Here is a 24171-nt window from a genome sequence, read left to right as displayed (position 1 = left end):
AAATATGTGAGTAAAGGGGAGTATATCCATTGTCTAATACATGAGCAATTGTGGAAAGGCCTTGCTACATTTGTCTAAGCCTTGGCTTCGATGTTAATGTATGGCAATAAGCATAAAAGGCATGGTCACCACTAGAAAGTGCATTTAATTCTTCCAACATGAGCTTAATTGGCACCAATATTCATCTATCATCAAAACACGAGCATGTAAGAGCACTACGTGTCAACATGCAACATACTTGGGGTTTTTAGCCTTGTGCAAGTCACTGATCAACAATGGACCCCATCACCAAAGAGTAGTAAAGTACAAAAATGTGTATCTTTCCTAGCCCAAGAACCTAGTTCCCTCATTCAACAAATTTGTTAGAAGATTCAATGCCCATCCTGTTGCATCTTTCATCACTACCTGTAATTACCTACAACTACTAGCGACGCTGTTATAACAACCACATGAGAGAGGAAGGAAAAGAATGAGAGATTTCTGGTGTAGAAAAGGGAAAATTTTGCAAATCTCAAAGTCATCAACAATAAGAGTTCCATCACACATTGACAGTTTTTAAGAATTTGGGATAAAGTAATCTCCTCAAACCTCAAGGACATATTGGTCAATTTTGTTTGAAATCAAGATGTTTGCGAAATTTATGCAAGAGACCTTAAAAGAGGAGACGATGACAAATGATAGTCAACAATTTTGGCCTTGATCTAATTATCATACTCATATGGATAATTTTGGGAGTTGGTGTATCTTTGTTGGACCCAGCATACTATAAATTATAGATTGTACAATTAGAAAACTAGGAGACACCAAGCAATGAGAGAAAATAAAGATGTTGCCTGGCTGTAAAATTACATGACCACAATGGATCGCATGATCAGAAGACTGATAATCCAATAAGGTCTCATCATGCAAGTCGCAATCAAAGTACATCTCTGTGAAGCTCGTTCAAAGAATATTGCAACTTAATTCTCTTTGCACCTTTATTGTCTTGCATAAACCTGTTATACACTCCTAGAAACTTGGGGACTCCAGATTGTGACAATGCTCCTATTGATGCATTCAAGATAATCTGAGAGTCATCACAGCGTGCATACCCCCTTCCACAAAGCATCAAGTCAAACCATCATAAATTGTATGCAGATCTGTGTATCTAAGACCACCTCTGACCTTCACAAGGGTTTTATAACACAAATGAAGCTAGGAAAAGCCTGTTTTTCGCTCAAGGTAAAAGGTGGTATGAGTTGTAATGGAAGAAGTCCCTAACTTTGACGGCCACGTAATATTTCAACATTATTTTACAACCTTGATGGTGTGCATTTACCATTTTCATTCAAAAGCTCTTTTGATATCAAAATGCACATAAAATTTAGGAAGAAAACCATTGATATAAAACTCCTATAATTCTCAGTCCGAAAACAATTCCTGTTGCTTTTATTGATTGTTACACATATCTGTTCTGAGAAGCTAGAATAGACAAAATGGCTATGTTCTGAGCAACCAGTAAACAGATACTGAAAGATGAGGGAAGTCAAGCTACTGAACTAGAGTTGCAAAACATCCCAACATTAGTTGTTTCAACATGCAATTCGGCAACATACAGCAGCAGAAGAAGATCAAGTCCATCTAGAACCTAAAAATTAAATGATATTTGCAATGCTTTATCTTCTCAAAAAAATGCCACGTTACCTAATAGTGACCATGGACTAGTTGAAATGGAATGGATACTAACTATGTTCACATTTTTCAGATAGTGAACATATTGCCATTGCAAATGTGCCCTTCAAATGACAAACGAAGCAGGTAAAATCCACCTAAATCGTTTATAGCAATACTTGCTACTTTATTAAATCTGCAAAAGGTCTCTGGCATATGAAAGCATCCCATCATCATGTTGTCCACAGTGACCTGCACACACAATCTCACTTAAGTCACAAGACAAAAAAAAGCACAACAGTTTCCTGTAGGAAAATTAAATCTGAACTATACACCAAAGTTCACCAAAAAAATAACTGCCAAGACATGATTAAGCCGGTCTCAGTATGCAGCAAATCAAACATGGTATGAACAATTCTGTTAACACATGATACGTCCATACATATGGATTAAAAGCAATGACTATTTCAGACTGGCCTACTGTTCCAAAAATCCCAATGCCTATTCTTCCTAGAAAGCTGCATGTCCCATAAACCTCTTAAGCCTAAAAGAAGCCACCAGAAGAGAAGATAGACAATCAGAAAGCATATAGCATGGACAATTGGTCCCTGAACACTCTTGTTGAACCACTAAAATTAAGGACAACATTAACACAATTATCGTGTGTTTAGTCCTAATTTACGTCCACAAAAAGTTTCCCAAAAGATTTATGCATTAAAAGGCATTTCATTTTGGCAATAGGACAAATCCCCGAAAACCCTCTGTGTATAGGCATGTTAGTGGGCATCCATCCTTATAACTCATTCTCCCATTGCACCAACACTCTTATCCTCAGCATTCTTCCTCTCCACCAGCTCTCTCATCAGCAAGCTGCTGCCCATCCTGCAGAAGCTGTCCCCTGTAGCCCCTGGAGCTACCATCTACATCCTCAGGTGCTGCCCAGCTGACACTGATGCCACTAATGCTCCTGCCACCCTGCCCTCTAGAGGACCATACACTGCTGGTTTCGGCTCCACGTCACCTACAGCTGTTGTCCTGACCAGGTTTTTCCCTGGATGTGGAGGCTGCATTGTTGGCTTCAAACTGCTGTCAAGTATCACCTGCAACAGTCCTGCATCATCCTCATCATCTGGAGCAATCATCTACTCTCAGATCTCTCCAGATGGCTGTATTTTGGCTGCCAGCTGCTTCACGCTCCATCAGAAACTCACACCAGGCTGTATATTGCTGCATTTGGTCATACCAGCCCCAAAGAGCCCTGTATTTCAACATCCAAAATAGGCAGTTTGCTGTATTCAGGTCCCCTTCTCAGAGGACAACACTGCTTGAGACTCCCTCGGTCCACTCCTGCAAGAGACTAACTGTTGGAGACACCCTCAATCCACTCTCAAGAGACATTGTCTATTGGACAATCTCCACTCCTTGAGCTGCAGCCTCCCTTCGTCTGTATCTATGTTCTTGTTTGAGTTCATTATGATCTAGTCATGTTTGTACAGTCTAGGTCATGGTTGTCTTTTAGACCCATACAAAGGATCCAATTTTAGCACACATTATTTTTTATCCCCGCATAGGCTTTAGGGCTCTAAAATTTGATCCTTTGTACAGTCCTTTGGTCCATTTGTGTGGAAAACCCCTTTTCCACCCACTATACCACCCTCCATGAACGCAAGCACTTTATCCTTTGGTCCAACGTGTAGGCAATTTCTTTTTCACCCACTATACCACCCTCCATGGTTATTAAAAGAAAGCACCCCTGCCCCTTCTATGATGATGATTTATGTTATCTCATTGAAGGGGAAAGCAAATGATAATGAACCACCTAAATAAAGACTGGTCTAGTAGCACTTGCCTAAAAAGAACAAGTATTATTACATTTTAGTATTTTACCAAAAACCTAGGCATGTAGATGATTGTTGTTAAAATATGAAGGATATCTAACCCACACAAAAAACTAAATCTTCACTTGCTAAGTTCTCTTACCAACCTTGTAGTAGCTATAAGAGGATTTTCCCAAGGCTGTTGAAACGAGCCAATCCTTTTGCAAATGGGTAGTAATGACCTAATTTAACACTGATTACAACAACCACAAAATTCACATAAACTAAAATGAAATTATTACCGATCAATCTTGAACATTGGACACCTAAATGGCCCTGAAAATTGATGCCACTTGCAGTATCTCTTTAACTTCTACTAGAATTGGATGAATTACACTGATATCTAACTCCAATCCCCTTCACTATCCACGTTCCTAGCTGCCAAAAGTAAACAGCAAGCCTTCAAACCAATTTGCCCCTTGGTTTTACTCAAGATTGGCCTTCAATTCACTCCTCAGATGACAAATTTTGCCCCAAATCCAATGTTTACTGGCTGGTCTCTTCAAATTCTCTGAAATGTCCAAATCCAATGTTGACTGGCTGGTCTCTTGAAATTCTCTGAAATGGCAAAATTTTAGCAACTGAATTTCAAGTTCTAGGCTCCAAATTCTGAGCAATCTTTCCAAGGTGGCTAGTGAACCCTACTTTCTATTGTAAATTAGGTTTTAGCAGCAGAATTCTTCAATTGCACACTTCTACAAGCAAATTTGGCTGAGATGTCTTGAGGGAAGCCATGAATAAGCTAACAAAATAGAGAGGATAAAGGGAGAGAAATTTCAAAGTTTCATTGCCAAAATTAGCTGAAATCCAATGCTGCCCTGTTGTGAATCATAAACCAGCAGCAACTGAATCGGATCTAGAGCTTCACAAACTATTGCCAACTGCTATAGACATTTGCACAATTGTCGCTAGTCTCCAAAGGCTGCAAAATGCAGTCACCAGCTGCAAAAGGGTAATCTCCAACAAGTTTCGGCCCTAGATCAGCAGTCACCAGCAGCAAAACCTCTCCTTAGCCGCTCACAATTGAAAATCAGCTTCCCCCTCCCTCCTCCTGCCCTAAACAGCCTTCCCACCCTTTGCATGGAAAGTTTTTGCCAATTGGCAACCTTCCTTATCTATTTTCCAACATTCAACCCAATTAAATTAGTTTTCAAAATATTAATTCTAAAAATAATTTAATTATTTATTATTGCTCAAAAAAGCAATTGTGCCAACCAACAAGTAAATTGGCTAGCCCAATTTGTCTTCTAGGCAATATTGAGCATTTAGTAGCCCCTAAATTGGCATAAATTAATTAATTAATGCCTAATTCCTAATGTCACCACTAACATAAATGGCTAATAAAATATCCTAGGCCAAAATTTGTCCACCTAGTATCTGATTAATATAACAACTTTTGTCTTTGACACCTACTCACTTCTTGCGATCCTTGGCCCGTTATTGTGACTTAACTAACTTGCACAACATGAATGCACCTCATGTTTGCACACTTGATTAATAACTAAATCAAATGCTAAGCAAACCATTAAAAATTCACCTCCCTGTGACAATAGTAGCACAATTTCTCCACCTCCAATATCCATGTCCATTAGTGGCTTGTCATTGATGTTACAGATTCTAGATCTCCCCCTTAGTTAGTACCCTATGGCTTATCTAATTGGTTCAATTAACATCCCTCCTTTAGGCTAGATTCTTAGATTACCCTTAACATCCTTAGGCTAGTCAAGCTACTTTTCTTTAAGATAAGTTGGGCTCATCTTTCTTTGGATCGGAGTTGAATGTCTAATGAAACCAGTCTGCCTTCTTAGATAGGGTGGTAAAACCTAATCAAGCACTTAATTATAGCAATTAATAATTGAGTATAAACTGAAATGCACACATTACCTTAACAATCTTGGACAATAGACACACTGTTGGTCCCAAAGCTGGCGCCCCTTTTGGTATTTCAGATTTCTTTAACTTCAATTGCCAATGGATCAATTATAAGCTGAGATTCTTCGATCTCCTTGGCTAATCCAAAAGCCCCTTGCTGTACAAACAATTAGCAAGCAATTTGGGTCAATTGCCCCTTGATTTTCACCCAAGACTTACACAAATGAAGCCACACACTGGCCAAATGCTACCCCAATTCACAATGGATGGCCTAGAATCTAAAATCCCTATCAATACAACCAATTGCGGGTGCTGATTTCAGTGTACAATGCCTTATCCTATCGGCACAAGTCCCGAGGTGGTTGCTAAACCCTAATTTCTACAAAATTTTAGGGTTTACAATAGAAATCCTCCTACAGACCATCAAATTTGACTGAGATCTACTAAGAATGGCTAAGAAATGTTGAGATATTTTGAGAATTGATTGAAGAAGGTAAGAGAGAGATCTAATTTTCTTCGCAAGAAAACCCTAAAATCTGCATGCTGCCTACTCTAGCCTGCGTTTAATGCAGTCACCTACTGTCAAGCACCTCCAAAATGCTATCACCTGATCGGCAATGCTATTGCCAGTCCTTAAAAGGTGCTTGAAAGGTGTCTCCCTGTTGAGGCCCCCAAATGGCTGTTTTCTTTAGCAAATCAGTATTCTCTAATCAAATAATGGACCAACAGCCCCTCTCTCTCTCTCTCTCTCTCTCTCTCTCTCTCTCTCTCTCTCTATAAAACCAATTGAATGGCTGCAACCCAACCCCCAAAAACGTTTTCTCAATTGCATGGGCATTTTTGCCAAGTGTTAGCCTTCTACACCCATTTTTCAAAATTATCCAACCATTTAATTAATTTTCAAAATTAAATAATCTTGAAAATTAATTTCAATCCTTTTGACCCTGCCCAAAATTAAATGTGCCCATTCATAATTAAATTGGCTAGGCCATCTGCAACTTCAAGTGGTCCCTAACCTTTGTTAACCCTTAGATTGGCATTAATTAATTAATTAATTAATTAATTCTAGTCCCTAGCGTCACCATTCATACTTATTGACCAAACAATTGTCCCAAGGTCAAAACTAACACCAACTGACCTCCAAAGCCCGGCTAGCATAACTTACCACAACTTTTGCCTTTGACACACACTGCACCCTCTGGGTCCTTGGCATGTTACCATGAAATAACTGCCAAGTGCTAAACTACCTTGCACATTTGATTAATAACTTAATCAAATATTATCAATAAGATTAAAGCATCTCAAAATTTCACGTCCTTGTAACAACTCATCATAGTCCATACAACAAAGAACCACCAAAGTAAAACCATGGATACCGAAGCAATGGGTGATCAAGCTACCACCAAGGTGCCTCGGGGAGAACCTTATGTCAATGTCAATCGTACCAGCTCTTGAAAATATAGAAGAATCATGACAAATCTCTATGTTTGTCAACAATGTCTCATAGTAGCATACAAGACCATTCTATCAAAAATGCCTCTAAACATATGTGCCCATGGATTCCTCGCTGCCTATGGCCAAACCCACCAAAATGTCCCCTTGTGTAAGCTCAAGACTAGAAACCAAGCTGGCTCTCTATCAAATAACAACCCATCATGAACCTGGATGTCAATCCTAGCTCCAAGATTTTAACCTATCTAACTTCAATCGATGCGTCCGAGACGTCCCTCTCTAGAACCTGTGCACAGGTATACCTGTATAGATGAGGCACAACTGCCTTATCTCACTACCCTCGCACTTCCCCTTTGGCATTGGATGGTCATGAGAGAGAACCGCATCACTTGGACTAGAAAGCAACAAAGAAAGGGGCCATCAAGCCCTTCAAGAGATCGAAGGAAGCAAATCCCTTCTGCACCTTGGACTTTCCCTTGGCTGAAGGATCGAAGTTGAAATCTAAGAAAGAGAATGACTTGTCAAAGGAGTCCGCATCTTGCTTCTTCTTCTTCTTCCATGAGGCTACTAACTCCTTGCAGTCCTTCCGCAAGTATCCCTTCTTACCACAATGATAACATTGGGCCTTCGAGTACTTCTTCCTATCACCCCTCTTTGAAGCTATAAAGACCTCACTACAGCCTCCATAATGAGATGGAAGCCTCCCTTATAAACGCAAAGATGCCTCATGCTCAAGATACATTGAGGATATATGTGTGAAGCTCACATGTTTAGATGATGTCTATGCCCTCAAAGCATTCACCACTCCAAACTCTGGGGAAAACTTATAGAGTATCGTTCCTAAGAGATGTGCCTCTAGAAGGGCAAACTGCATGTGTCGAAACTAGTCTTGTACCTATGTAACACGGAGCTAAAATGACTCGATGGTGTCCTTAGACTCAAACTTCATCTACTGAAGCTATCCATAAAGGGTCACAACACGTATGGGAAAAGGTGCCTCGTATAATATCTGAAGCTTTTGACCATATTTCTAGAGATGTCCTGCAAGACATAATTGTTTATAGAACTTCTTTAGAAATATACTGAAGTAGAGCAAAATATGCACATGCATCGTCCAAATCCCATGTGAGCATAGCTTCCTCATGGTTATCCTCATCACATCTTCAAGAAGAGAAAAAGGACGCTGAGACCAAGGAATAGCTCCACATACAATGTACCAAATCCACTTCTGTACAAACCAAGCTTTCGTTACAACACTCCATGTAAACAGTAAGATAGTCTGGTCCATGTAACTTATCATCTCTAGAAGTGCATGGAGGGGCAATTTAGAGAGCAAAAGAATAGAAAATAGAGGATAGAGGGTATACGAAGAGGAAATACAGTCAAACCACAAGCATAGACTACACAAAATAGAGTTTACATGCAATATTCACAAGCTAATCACAAAAACACAATGGTATCGGCATCAAAATTGCATGAAAACAATCAAAGATTGAGAGCACAGCAACAAAATAGTAAACGACAGATAGGCAAGGAACGCCAAAAAGGCGCAACATGTAAACACAAGGGTTGGAGCTGTTGATGTCAACAGTCGCTGCAATAAATGCCGTAAACATAGAGATATCAACCAACAAATGGGGCGTGGGACAGCAGCAAGCTGGCACCTAATCAACAAACTAACACAGAAGACCTATAATCAACAGAAGCGTTGAGCAAGAGCATAGATCTTGTAATCTAATACCATGTCAAAGGTCGTGAGGACATGTATATTTGAAACCTCACTTAACATGTGGATTCGATGAATTTGGGACATTTTCCATCTCCATCAAAGCGAGTGAAGGCCAATTGACTGCCCAAATAAAGGGGCAAATCAAATTGAAGACTTGCTTGTCATTTTGGACAGCAAGGGAGCTGGAATACAATAAGGGATTGGGAGAATTATTGTACATCAACTTCTTCTTCAATTAGGTTAAAGAAATTCCGAAAGGGGCATCAGTTTTGGGGCCAACAAGGTGTCCATTATCCAAGATTATAAGTTAATTTGCATTTCTCAGTTTTATAATAAATGTTACTACTGTAACTAAGTTGTAATTAGGGAATTACCACCTATCCACAAAAGGAAGGCTAGTTTCATCAAAAGTAGTATAGCAATGAAAGCATAAACAAGTGCTAAAATAAATTGTTAAACACAAGACAAAAGAGAAAGAAAACAAAAGAACACTGCAAAAAAAGAGAATTCCAAGATGTGCTTGGAAAATAGAATCCATATACCAAACACGAGAATGACACATACAAAAATGAGTCACTGGCTGCATGGGCATTGGCACAGCTCCTTTCTCCAACAAGAAGCCCACCTGATGAATGACGATGTTACATCAATAAATGTAACTTATTGGGAAACAACTGCGAGAGATGACCGTTCGGGGGCCTTGGGCACCCATACGGGTTTAAGGGGAGCTTAGGAAGTAAGTGAGTGATAAAAATAGTATAACTCACCAAGTAATGACGGCTGGCAGAGGAGTCACGACATCGTTTTTCCACTCCAGCACCTTCCTGAGCGTGGTTGGGTGGAGAGAGAGAGAGAGAGAGAGAGAGGAGAGAGAGAGAGATTTCTCATGCTTCATCAAGAGAATCAATAGAACTCAGAGGGGTGTCTGCAGAAGACGGTCCCGTAATACTGTCAAATACATTATACTGGTATCAGAGCGAAAAACCTAAAAACAGGCAATTTAATCACAACTAGAAACCGGTATCGTTGCTATGGACTGTTCGCGACTATAGTCCTGCGTCAACACGGGCCACGCCAATCATTACTCCGGCCACGTCCCGCCCATATTTTCCATAATTTTCAAGGCCACATCCAGTGACACGATAATCCAGCGTTCCTGCCGACAGAAAAGCACAACCCATTTTGTCACACTGCCCGACAGGCCTTGTTTCTTGTGCCACGGAACCTACATACAACCAGTGCAGATCTGAGCAAAGCCGCACCGCTCCTCATGTCATCTCTACCACTGAGCTATAGAGGCTGTCGACATCTGTCCTACCTTTGTAATCAGGGAAGCACTTTTGTTTCTAAGTTTCTTGCTTTTTCTTTCCAATTTCAGTGTATAGATGGAGGGAAAAGAGAGAGAGAGGGGGTAACCTAAGGCTCTAGTTCCGAGGACCACCCTATGGTGGATCCCCGTGAAACTGAAATACAAGAAGAACACTGGAAAGAATTTTTTGCTACACAAGAACAATTTGATGATTTAAGTGCTCATGTGCAAGCACAAGGGGTTCAAATGGAGTTGCTAACTCAAGCATTCACCAAAATAAAATCCCAATTAGCTTTATTACTAGAAAGAGATAAAGGTAAGGTAGAGACCTCAGATATTCCATCTTCATCGAAAGATCTAGATGTGACTATGAGAGACCCTAGGGAACCCCACCAAAAACTGAGAAACAACTCAGTGTTAAAAGATATGAAACCCCCTCGGTTTCATGGAGAGGAAAAAGATAGAAACAAAGACACTATCTTTAACTTCCTCCAAAAATGGGAGGATTTGCACAAATTAAAGAATACTCCACCACATCTTCAAGCGCTGGAGGCCAGTTTAACCTTGGGGCCAAAGGCGTATAAATGGTGGAAAACTTTAAAGGAGGAAAATAAAATCCCTGAAACTTGGGCTCAATTTGAATCGATCTTTTTGAAAGAATTCCTTCCTGAAAATGAAACGGAAAGAAATTGGAAAGATTGGGATTTTGTCAGACAAAAGGGAAGATCTTTTCTAATATATCTCGAGGAGTATCGTGAGATAATTCTCAAATTGGAAGGAATAGATGAATTTCAAAAGACGAGGATTTATAAGAGAGCTAGATAAGGCCTATAATAAGGAAGTGAAAAGGAGTTCACCTAAGGCGCTTGAAGAGGCAATTAAATTTGCATTAATCAATGAAGATAATACGCGTCCAGGTGCACTCACTAGTCTCACTGACACAGAGCCCAAGACTAAGGAATTTGAGACCTCAAATTTGTAGGTAAATCCAAAAGGAAAATGCCATTCCTTAAGGGTAAGAAACAACCCTTTGAAAAGAAACAATATGTACGACCAAAGCTAAGCCAAGATGACTTTGATAAGGCCAAAAAAGAAAGGTTGTGTTTCAATTACCTATCTCCTAACCATGCTACTTGGAATTGCCCTCAAAGGAAAAAGGAAGAAGATAAAGGAAAGGATAAGGACAAGGGCAAGGAAAAAGAGAAACAAATCCATGTAGTGCAAACCCTGGAACTAAAGGGCCATGAAAAGTATAAATCTTTAGAGGTCTTACACAAGGATGTACAACATAGGTGTTGTATGTCAACTTCTATGTGGCAACCTATCTTCGAGCCACATGATTTAGTTAGAGTGCATGGATCGATAGGTAGGAAGAGGATTAGAGTCATGATTGATGACTCTGCCACCCACAATTTCATAAGTTATGCACTTGTCAAAAAGTTAAAACTTCCCCAACAAAAGAGTGAGCATCAATACATTGTTCGCATGATGCAAGGTCAGGATAACAAAATATGGGATACAATGGTATCCAATTTGAAAATCGAGATCCAATGATATAAAGATAAGCTTGATTTCCAGATTATGAATATGGAAAGAGCCGATATTGCTTTAGGGAGGGAGTGGCTATGGGGATTGAAACCATCCTTGAAGCATAGTTATCGTCATAATACACTCGAATTTGAAAGGGATGGTAAGACTTTTGTGATTCAAGGTGAACATGAAGTATCTGACAACCCGTTGATGTGTTCCCTTGAAGTTCAAAAGCTGATAAAGAAGAAAGCTTGTGAGGTATATATGTTATGGTCGCTTTTTGCACAAGACACTTTTATTTCTTGTAATATAAAGCAACAATTTTCTTATGTTTGTGAGTTGAATGTAAATAATAAATTAAGTCGTTTGTTAGATGAATTTAAAGATGTATTTCCTTCTGACTTACCTAGTGGCCTTCCACCAGATAGGGGTGATATAAATCACCCAATCAGCATAGATGGGAAATACATGCCCTATTTCTAAACCACCTTACAAGCTAAGTGAAACACAGCACCAAGAAGTCGAAAGACAAATCAAGGATACCTTGATAAAGGGGTTTATACAACCAAGCAATTCACCTTGGGCTTCGCCAATTTTATTGGTAAAGAAAAAAGATAGTTCTATGCAACTTTGTGTTGATTATAGAGTACTTAATAAGATAACGGTGAAGAATAAATTTCCTATGCCCAGAATGGAAGATCTTTTTAATCAATTACAAGAGGCAAAATTCTTCAAAAAGATTGACTTAAGATCAAGCTATCACCAAGTAAGAATTAAGACCCAAGATGTTCCTAAGACCGCATTTCGTACTAGATACGGGCATTATGATTTTTTGGTGATGCCTTTTGGCCTCACAAATGCACCAGCTACATTTATGAAGTTGATGAATAATGTGTTACGGCCCTATCTAGGACGCTTTGTAGTAGTTTTTTTGGAACACTTACGGTTAGTATTCCAATTGTTAAGAACCCATTCCCTTTTTGCAAAGAAAACTAAATGTGAATTCTTCGCACAAGAGGTTAAATATTTGGGGCATATTATCTTGAAAGAGAGAATCAAGATGGATCCAAAAAAATTAAGGGCAATTATTGAATGGCCATCTCCAAGGAACCTGGAAGAGTTGCAGATCTTCATGGGCTTATTTGGGTTTTATCATAGATTCATTCGAGATTATAACAAGATAGTTGTTCCAATGACGGACCAACTTAAAGGGAAAGGGAAGAGCTTTAATTGGGAAACAGACCAAAATGAAAGTTTTCAAAAACTTAAGGTAGCCATTTCTACAGCTCCAATACTATTAATTGTGGATCCCAATAAACCATTCGTGGTTGAAGCTGATGCCAGTGACAAGGCAGTAGGCACAGTCTTATTATAAGAGGGTCAACCGGTTGCTTTTGAAAGCAAGAAATTAGACCATGCAAAACGGAATTATTCCGTTTATGAGAGGAAGCTCTATGCAATAGTACATGCAATAAAGAAATGGAGGCACTATTTGTACGGTGACAAACTTTTGATCTTGTCGGATCATGAAAGCATTAAGTGGCTTAATGACCAACCGGATCTACAAGGGCGTAAAGCTAAATGGACCGAACTCCTTCAAGAGTTCAACTATGGAATAAGGTATAGAAAAGGAAAGTACAATATAGTAGTTGATGCACTCAGCACAATGCCCATCATAAATGAATTGAGTTTTACTCAATTCACTCCAATTTGCTTGAATCCTTAAAAGAGAAATGCCAAGTTGATCCGGCATATTCAAACATATGGGAAACAATTGAAAATGGGGATCCAAATGGAAGGGCCTCCATTGAGGAAGGAACATCTGAGGATGTTCAACAAGGAAATGGAGCATCAGGGGTTGCTCAAATGGGATTCAGATGAAAGAATTTTACCATTGATAATGGTTATTTACTCTACAAAGGTAGGGTATGTGTCCCAAAAGACAAAGAAATAAGGCGCTAAATACTCTTTGAGTGTCATGATACCCCTAGTGTGGGACATCTAGGAGTTAATAAGACTTATAGTCTTATTAAAAGGCAGTTCTATTGGCCTGGAATGAATAAGGACGTCCTTGACTATGTAGTCAAATGTAATAAGTGCCACATTAATAAAGCTGAAAGATTAAAAATGGAAGGACTTCTCCACCCATTAGAGATTTCTTCGGGAAAATGAGAGAGTATCTCCATGGACTTTATTGTCGCGTTACCCAAGACACAGAGGGGGCACAACTCTGTGTGGGTGATTGTGGATAGGTTAACCAAAATGGCTAGGTTTATTCCAACTTCAACTGATGTTAAAACACCAAAATTGGCTAGACTGATCATAGAGAACATATACCGATCGTATGGCCTTCCGGCAAATATAGTTTCTGATCGGGATAGAAAATTTGATAGTCAATTTTGGCGTGCGGTATTTAGGAAGTTGGATACTAAACTTAGCATGAGTACGACGGAGCATCCGCAAACTGATGGGAAAACTGAAAGGGTTAACCAAATCCTTGAAGATATGTTGAGAGCATATGTAAGTAAAAGATAAACTAATTGGGAAGAATATTTACCAATAGCAGAGTTTGCATATGATAGTGCCAAACACTCTTCCACTGGATATAGTGCATTTATGTTAATGTATGGGTTTCAGCCCAGAGCTCCTCGTGCAATAGGACTCCATAAGGAAAGGGTTCAAGCAGCAAAGGATCTTTTGGAGGATATGAATAGTATGTTAAAATTTGCTCAAGAAAATATTAAGAAAGCTCAAGACCGAGCTAGAGCTTATGCAGATCCTCACCGAAGAGACATCTCCTTTGAGAAAGGGGAATTGGTTTATCTTTAAGTGCTTGGACAAAATAAACTATGAAAACAAGACGATGTCCAAAGCTTTCACCCAAATATTGTAGTCCTTACACAATACTTAAGAAGGTGGGAAAACAAGCTTACAAGCTCCAACTATCTGCTGGTAGTAAAACACATCCAGGTTTCCATGTAAGCAAGCTAAGAAAGAAGCTGGGTGATATGGATAATCTAGTCTTAAATGATAACATTGAGGAGCTATTAGGTGACCAATCTATTCCACATGAACCAGAAAGAATTTTAAATGTTCGTAACAGACGAACAAGGCATACTATTTATCAAGAATGTCTAGTAAAATGGAGGGACTGTTTAGAAGAAAGCTCCACATGGGAGCGAGTGAGCACTGTAAGAAAAAGGTTTTCCAATTTATAGTTGGACCTTCCAAGTATCGTTTTCGAGGACGAAACTGATTCTTAAGGGGGAGGAAATGTTACATCAATAAATGTAACTTATTGGGAAACAAGCACGAGAGATGACCATCCAGGGGCCTTGGGTGCCCGTACAGGGTTAAGGGGAGCTTAGGAAGTAAGTGAGTCGTAAAAATAGTATAGCTCACCAGCTAATGACGGCTGGCAAAGGAGTCACAATGTCGTTTTTCCACTCCAGCATCTTCCTCAGCGTGGTTGGGTGGAGAGAGAGAGAGATTTCTCTTGCTTCATCAAGAGAATCAACAGGACTCAAAGGGACATCTACAGAAGACAGTCCCGTAATACTACCAGATACGTTATAGATGATGACTGAATGGGACGAGGAAGAGCCACAAAATAAATAGGCCTAAAATAGCAGCCGATCAGCCAACATTTAATGTTGGCCGACTGGCATAAAATGCCACACAAAAATCACTAAAATAATATCTAAATAAAAGGCAATGTGCCTAGCCTTAACATGCATGCATAGACACACATGAGCTGACAATCCTACTCGAGGCACCCTATGGATAAGGGGTAAAGATATCCGAAACATAAGTAGAAGTAGGAGAGTACTCCTGCCCAATGTGCTCCAAACCTCCATGTGTACTTGGCAAAGGGGACACCTAAACAACGCTAGCCCTCTTATTGCTAGCTATTAGAAAGTTGTGGTACAAACCCACCATACTAAAATCCTCAACCGCTAAATTTGGGACCACCAACTACTCCAATTATCCCAATCTTCGTCCCATATGCCACCCCATGTCAACGACCTTCCATCAAAGTTGAAAGACCATGAAAACAAAAGAAGTCATCTGACTTTGGAAACTAGTGAGCTCTTGGCAAAATAATACTACCTCAAGTGTCACCTTCATTGCCGCTTGTGTTGCCTCTACATTGTAAGGTTTGTGTACAAAGCATCTTCATACAAAGTATCCATGGTTGAAAACAAAAAACACATGTAACCTAATGTAAAGAAAAAGCAAAATTTTTGAAATATTCCATCCAATATGTTACATCCTTGGATATCCGAATGGACATTAGTAGCATTGGTCACAGCGGTCATAAAGCGGTTTAGTGCTAAGGAAACTTCTGGGTTAGGGCAGCTAAGTCCTATTTATAGGACTAGAGGCTCTATTGTACACATTCATTGTGTAATCACCCCTCTTGGACTCTTGGCACATTGGTCGACACAACTGAATAGATCTACACCATGCCACTCTCTCAACTCTAATTTGCACATACATATCTTTTTCTCTCAATCTTCTTGTTCTCTCTTGGTCTATTCCTTCTCTCTCACCACTTTGACTTCTCACGAAATGTCTTCATTTCATACACCTGCTCCTACTAAACTTCAGCACATGGAGACATAGTAGCAAAGAAACATGTTTCTTTGAGTTTGAAACTTACGATACGTTTCTTAAAGTAAGAAACGTTTTTTACAGTAAAAAACAACCAAGAGAGGGGGTGAGGGGGGCCCAAAAACATGGGCTTTCTAATAAAAATTGTTGGGCAATGTTAAACATGATCATGATGATGAGTAGACTCATAAGGACAAGATTTTTTATGACAAAATTACTTTTATGGGATTTTGTTTAGTTATTGGACTCTAGCAATCTAGTATCTAGATTCTATTCTTGTCTTGAGAGTTGATTATTATACAACTTTAGTCTCATTTACGAGTTATTTATGATATATACTCCTTCCGGATTTTGACATTTTGTCAATTTCTTTTGAAATGAGAATCATGATATTGCAACTTGACTCAATCCATATTGTACATGAGCTATTTATATGTTTATTTCAATTTTTTTTTTGTGAGATGTATGAAACATAGTGTTTGAGGTCTGAACCATAGTATAGCTTGTCTAAAGACTAACTTTGACATAAGTCAATAATGGATCATGGATATGTAACATATTATTCTTAATTAACTCTCATGTATTATCACTCAAGCTTGATTGGCCTTTCTTTGTCTAAGTGAGAGTTCCATAGAGGTTCAAAACCTCCTCCTTGAGTTAAAACTATTAAAAAAACCCCAATAACAAAAAAACCCACATTTCTTATTTTACCCCCTCTTAAAAGAAACAAAACACGTTTCTAACGTTTCATTTCTAAACGCTTTTTACGTTTATGGCTACTATGCATGGAGATGTTAGCCTACCTATTCTAAGGTTGTCAATCTGTCATCTCCTAGTGAGCTCTTGTTAGAGTCTGATAGAGACATAGGAGCTCTTGTCAAAGTCTGACTAAGACATGGGAGCTCTAGCATTTTAGTGTGCATTACTTCTTCCAATCGAGTTTCTTGTCCATTTTCTCCATTTCCCAAGCTGTGCCACCTTGTGGACATTGTCTTGCCCTCTAGGATTTGTCTACCACGTCAGCTGCATTTTTTGACATTTTTATATGCTGCCAACTGCATTAAATGCAGTTGGCCATGTGGCAGCTGGTTGGCCAGTTTAGCATATTTTCTACTATGTATAGCAGGTTTGTTGGTTGGTGCAAATCATCTCTCGCAAGTTGCTCCTCTAACTTCAGCATACTCCTTTATCCCCAAACTACTACTACCATCGCCATTCTCAACCTGATTTGGTGCCCTCGCTGATGCCTCACGCTGCATGCAGGGATGGGATCAACAATGGATCGTGCTACCTTATGGGATCAGCTCAACTCTCGAGCTAGATCCTTTCTTTTTATGAGCTTATAGGATTTTGTCCTAGTGCATGTTCGCAGATTGAAGACTACTGCAAAGGTTTGGAAGAAGCTCATGTCTCTATTCCATCAGAAGACATTTGCTAACCAAATAACCGTCTAGAAGAAAATTCAGATGCTCAATGTCAATACTTCTCCTTCCATGAAGTACCACATCAACAAATCAAAGGACATGAGAGAGGAGCTTGCATCTCTCAAACAAACTATATCTTCGAAGGACATGGCCATGACTCTATTAACTCAGCTACCATCTCCCAAGTTTGATGTATCATGTATCCTACACCAATCTTCTTACTTCTAAGACCCGAGATACACTTCTTCGGGAGGACCTTGCCCCACTAGTCTTGGAGCATGACAAGCAGTCAGAGATATAGGTACTAGTGGATCCAACTCCACAAAGGCTTTTACCACACAGGGAAGAAGGGAAAGCCCCATGCTAAGAGACAAAATGACAAAAAAGATGATTCCAAGGTTTCCAAGAAGCCGCCTAAGTGCCCCCATTGTGGCAAGGGCACTCATCTTGAGGAGAAGTGCTAACATTGAAGCCCAAGGAGGGGTCCAAGAATTCGAAGGCCACACCCACTACCACAGAGTCTACCTTCGTATACTTATTCAAGGTGGAGGATACAACACTTGCTTCTTCTTTTAAAGAAAAGCCTTGGTTTGTGGATAGTGGGGCCTCTTTCTACATGACTTATCCCTAGGATTAGCTTCAAAACAGAGATCTAGAGGAGAATCCAACACCATTGGTGACAACACTTTCATCCCCATGCGAGGAGTAGGGACCACTATTCACAATTAGGTACCCGAGTCATCTTTACCCAAGATGCAATCAATGTGGAGGATGCATCTTTAGGGGCTGCTCTTTGGATAGGTACACAGGAGAGTGGACGCTACATCTAGCTATAGGAAATATACCATTCCATGGCACATTGGGGATGCATTGAAGACTCTAAAAAATATGTTTAAAGTCTTGAACTTAGCCAATGTTGAGTTCCTTTGCTTTTTATGTGTGTTACTGGAAAATTGTGTGATTGGAAAAAGTGTAGGACATGAAGAAATCAAAGCCCACTACATCAACCCACGACCAATTTGTGAGTAGAGGTGAAGTATAAGAGACCCATCTTCAAATCCTATTATTAACATACCCTTGACAAAGATGTGTGCTCAAGTAGTAAAACCGTAGAATAAAAGAAAATTCAACTATGTGAATGGAAAGAAAAAATTATGATTAAAGTAGAGAAAATCACCAAGTACATGGTTACCAATCCTTGATTTTTCGCCAACAAAAATTCATGAATAATATATTGACCAGCTAAAAGGCAACATTGGCTTATATAATCTATACAAAGTGATTATCATTCTAATTATTTACATGCAAAGAAAAGTATTTGAATTCCCAAGCCAAGCATTTATCACTAAAATACATTTTTACATGGGTTTGTTAGTAGTGATATTAATATTGCTATTGACCTTGTATTCATATCCAAATAATTTCATAGAAAACTAGAAAATATCCAACATGCTAAAACTCAACCAGAAATCTCATTTATCATGGATTTGATTTCTTTTATGAAGACTCCAACTCACGCTCACTAGAGAGCCACTTTGCACGTTCTACACTATCTACAAGGGAGTCGATCCTACGAGATCATAAACTGAGAGAGGGCCACTCTTTCTGGATGGAGTGACTCTAATTGGGTAAGTGATGTGGATTCGAGACGGTCCACTACAAATTTTGCTTTCTCCCTTAGTTAAGGAGCTATCTCATGGAGTAGTAAGAAGCACCCTTCTATGACACTTTCTTCTATAGAGGCAAAGTACCACACTCTTTGCTCCAAGTGCTATGGAGGCAATGAGGCTCCATCGACTGTTGGAGATTGGTTTTCCCCAAACAATACCCACTCAGCTATGCGTGGACAACCAAAGTGCCCTCGCTGTGGCTAAGAACCATTATGTTCAAGAGAAGCACATTGAGATCCAATACCATTATGTTCAAGAGAAGATCGTGGATTCCAAGTTATCGGTCGTTTACTTTCCCATGGAGGACAATGTTGCAGATCTCTTCACAAAGCCTTTGCCCAAGGCTTCTATGCTTCATCACATGAGATTTTTGGGTCTTCAAACACTCCTAAAATCTAAGAGGGGGTGTTCACCTACTTATTTTAGGATGTCTATCACCTCCTAATTGTGAGCTCTTGTTAGAGTTTGAGAGATACATGGGAGCCCTTGTATTTTAATGTGCATTTCTAGTTGAGTTTCTTGTCCAATTTCTAAATTTCCCAACCTGTAGGACATTGTTCTTGCCTTGGGATTTTTTTGCCACATTAACTACATTTTTCAGCATTTTTATATGTCGACCAAGTGGCAACTGGTCCGCCAGCATCAAGTCAGCTAGTTAAGCATATTTTCTACTATATATATAGTAGGTTTGCCAACTAGGGCAAATCATCTTTTGCAAGTGCTCCTCCATCTTCGGTATACTCATCTATCTCCAATGTTGCCGTTGCCATCATCATTCTCAACCTAATCTAACGCCCCCACTGATTCCCTGGGTTGCTCACAAGGACTAATTAGTCCACACTGTTGTATTCAGCATTCATTCTCAATCAGTGCAAATTTCTTCCTTCATTTTCCATCCTACAGTCTCTTTCTCTCTTTGTGTTCATGTCCTTTCATTGCGCAATCTCATAGAAGGATGCATGGCTTCTCTCGAACCAATACACACACAAGCAACATCCCGAAGGATCATCTTCCATGAAATCTAATTGAGATTCAACATTGGTGGCAATTCTCCAAACTCAAATCAAAGACATGCAACAACAATTGGCCAAGATGCACACTCCCTATTTTCCATTTGTGCCTGCAACCATTGTTGGGTATGGAGCTCGCAAGCGACAAGCAAGCTATGCACATGGAACTCCATGGAGGTAGGGGGGGAGAACCCTTGCAAGTACACGCGAACTAAAAGATAGGTTGATAGCGACCATTGGACAAGTACTTGCAAGTGCCCGGTGTCAATTTGAATCTAGGCCATTAATTGGGTCATTAAATGTCCAATGGTGACATAGTGAAACTAGACATTAATTAATTAGCCGATGCCAATCCAAGGCAAATTAATGTTCAAGGCAATTAAATGTCCCATGGGGGTTAGCACATTAAAAGTGAATGGGCACTAGCCACTTCTTGGGAAAGATTCCAACATTAATTAATTAATTTTCAAAAATTAGTTGCTTGAATTTGAATAATTAATGCCGAAAATTACAATTAGAAGGTTGCCAAGCAGCAAAATAGGTTGCTAGCTTGTCAAAATTACCCATGCAACCTAAGTGACAACTATTTTGGGGGTTGGTTGACGGGTCATCCCAACCATTTTGACGCATGTGAGGGTTGAGAGACAAAAGAGAGACTACTACAACAGGTCATCAGCTGAAACATACCAATTCCAGCCAAGAGACTAGAGACAATTGATCAAGCGACACGATAGGACAAGAGCAGCATATTTCCTTCTCCGCCTCAATGAGAGACAAATATAGACGAGGAGGGCTCACTAATCATTGCATTGAGGTTCACCAAAAACCTTGTACTCCGTGTAATAGCTAAAGACCAGAAAATTGCAACTAATCCAAGAGGTAGTCCATTCTCAATTTACTATGGCTGGCATGCAAGAGCTTGAAGACCAATTTGTGCCCAATCAATAATCAAATCAAGGGGCAAATTGATTCTAAAGGTAATCGGTCATTTATGACAGCCCATTGTATTGAATTTAAAGAGAGATCAGCCTATATCTCTTCGTACTTCAAATTAGAGAAACATAGTTAAAGACATACCACAAGGGACGACAATTATTGGAGCCATGCAAGTGTTGGCTGTCTAAGATTAAAAACTAAAGTTTGCAACTTCAGCTTTGTATATTTATTGCCTACTGTAAGTTATCGTAAATCAGGTCGTTCACCCTTCATAGAAAGCAGGCTGATCTCACAAGCCATCTTAGATCAATTCATAATCACAATGTCAAACTATGCAAAACTCCTGCAATGAATTGTTTATCAAGTAACCTATCTATAGCAGCTAACCACTACTATAGCTTATATATAGGTAATCCATCATCCATCATTGTGAGTTACCTATCCAAGAATCGTATGGTTTTCTATCCATAGTCCTTCTAGAGAGTTGTTGGATCTCCCATTCAATAAGTAATCAAATATTTTAAAATAGTATATGGAGAAACAACCCATCTCTAATGCAATACTTCCATGTTGTCCATCTCTTTTATGACCAATCCTAGTATCTAGTATACAGATGCTTTGTTGGTTACTATTAGTTGACATATCTTCTTAAGCTAAGGATCGATTTGCCTTTAGCAAAGAATGAAGAAGCCCATATTCCTAAATAGAAGTGCACCCACAATCCTAGATCTCTCAAATACAAACTCTTACATGGTTTGTATTTGAGACCCCTAAGGTTAGGTTGGTGACACAAATGTCTTGAGCAATGGTGATCTGTCCACAACATGCTCTAGCACCACATTTTGTGCCAGCAGATTTTATGCTCTCAAAGGATACAAGGTGTATAATTGGGTATGAAGTTACAAACTTTGCAAAGTCAATGACATCCACTTCCACCAGCAATGGTCAATTTTACCGAGCACATCAGCCCACAACATTCAAACTAGCTTCTTTTTATTTTATGTCTCATATTTTTCCACAACCCAAGTTGTGATAATCAGCTGAATCAATCGATGCTCAAGACTATAAAGATGTTGCTTTTGTTTGGTGGTTCATGAGATAGCTTTACCATTAACCAAGATATGAAAGGCCTCATCAATCTAAAGCAGTGAATGTGTTTCAACTGCAGTCAACATCAGCCATCGCAAAAAGCAATCAAAAGCTTTGGCACAATTTGAGAAGACACTGAATTTTCCAGAATCCAAGATGTGACAATCACTTGACTCAGTTAACACTTAAGACTCTAAAGAAGTGCTTTTGTTTGGTGGTTCATAAGGCAATGCTTTCATCTAACAAGAGATGAAAGGCCTCGTGAATCTTGAGCCCCTATGACAGGAAAATACAAGATACCTGGAGCTTTTCACCTTACTATGTGTGTTTACAGACTCACCATAAAGCATAAAGTAGGTTCCTAAACTTCCCGGCACCAAATGTTAAAGCATCTAAGGACATTGAATATTTAAGAACCCCCTTAAGGAACACAACAACCACACTGTGATAACTAATGTGGATCCAAAGTTTTTACTCGTGCGCCATGGCTACACACTGCCTACAGACGCCAGGTCTACAGAAATGTTCAAATGCCGGGTGTGATCATTCTTTCAGATGGTATGACAACAGCCACACTATGAAAACGAATGTAGATCCAAATGCTTTTACTTGTGCGCCATGGCTGAGCACACTGCCAACAGATGCAAGCTTTACAGAAACTTTCAAACGCCAGGCATGATCAGCCAAACAAAGGACGGTTCTAAAAAGCATATCGGAAGAACAAATGCCAGAAAACAAAAAAAGCTTCTGAGGCTACGAGAAGAAAACCTATTAATGGCCGTGGCCGTGACCTTTCCCGCCATGCCGGGCCGCCTCCTCCTCCTCGAGAGCATGGCGGCGGGCGTGTGGCAAGTGGTTTACGAAGTACGACATGACACAGACGGAAATCAGAAAGTGTTGAAGGGGCTTGATGCTGCTGGTCTCGATGTACTTGCGTCTGTATTCCTCCAGATAATCGTTCGCGGTCTTCTTGATCTTGTCACGGGTCAGCATCGGCTTCACGTACGCAGGGACTTCCTTGACCTTCATGCTGCGGAGGCTGTTGAAAAACTGCATAGCCATGGCGGCTCCTGCTGCTGCTGCTACTGTAGAGACACAATGGATGCACACAGACAGACACGGAGAGAGAGAGAGAGAGAGAGAGAAGCTTCACTTATTTTCTCCTCGCCACATTTGAAGGTGTTCGAATTCTAAAGATGGCCTTAGAGTGAGGTCACGTGCAGACCTACTAAACCTTTTACATGTCAAATAAGTAAAGTTTTCAACGTGTGACATGCCTTTTTTCCTTCTTACTTACTAAATATATAACCACCTTTACGTTTGGATGCAAATACAGAGTGAGCATGTGGCAGTACTCTTATTCTTGGCCTATCCACCAATGGCATAGTGGTGGGTAAGAGCGGTTTCCCATAGTGAGAAACATCAAACGGACATGAAAGTTTAAAAACCACACTGCACAAAGTTTAGAAGTACGTTCCGTCACTATTAGAGTCGTTTCCCATGGTGAGTTTGAAAAGGGATATGAAAAGGGTAGAAAAGTTTAAAACACAACACAAAGTTTCGAAGCACCTCCCCACATTGATGACGAGTGCAACTGATGATGTGTATGTAGTAGTAGCGAGAGGGGGAAGTTTAAAAAAGGCCTATGACTTCCTATTGTAGGTGATGAGGGTAAACCCGTCATGCTTGTTTCATCACTTTTGCTATTTAGCAAAACTTTCACAAATGGAATAGAGTTTCCTATTTCCATGGGGATTCCTTCCCAAACTCACCAATCGTTTCAATAAAATGTGCAATCTTGGCTACCCAAACTCACCTTGGGAAAGCCCTCTAAGGGGGAGTGAAACGGGTCCCAAAAAAAACACACCTTGTGACAATTGATGTAACTAAAAAAAGAAATCCCTTAATTTTGTATTTTTAAATTATATAAAATATTTTTTCTAAATTTTAAAAAAAAGAATAGTAGACTCAATCACTTATATAGCAATATATTTGAATCTCAAAAAAAT

General features: G+C 39.6%; 1 protein-coding gene across 1 annotated transcript; it reads right to left on the bottom strand.

Moving 5' to 3' along the window:
* Positions 1-1539: 1539 nt before the first annotated feature.
* Positions 1540-23303, bottom strand: LOC148011667 (ATP-dependent RNA helicase). The gene is made up of 2 exons (XM_087670674.1): positions 22931-23303; positions 1540-1902 (listed from the first exon to the last, which is right to left on the bottom strand). Exon 1 carries the CDS (start codon positions 23222-23224, stop codon positions 22934-22936), a length of 291 nt encoding a protein of 96 aa, XP_087526800.1. The 5' UTR covers positions 23225-23303; the 3' UTR covers positions 1540-1902; positions 22931-22933.
* Positions 23304-24171: the final 868 nt, after the last annotated feature.

Source organism: Lygodium microphyllum, chromosome 28 (genome assembly GCF_053477565.2).
Source record: "Lygodium microphyllum isolate KBCC chromosome 28, Lygodium_microphyllum_v1.1.10, whole genome shotgun sequence".
Classification (NCBI taxonomy): Eukaryota; Viridiplantae; Streptophyta; class Polypodiopsida; order Schizaeales; family Lygodiaceae; genus Lygodium; species Lygodium microphyllum.
This window is presented reverse-complemented; position numbering and strand designations above follow the sequence as displayed.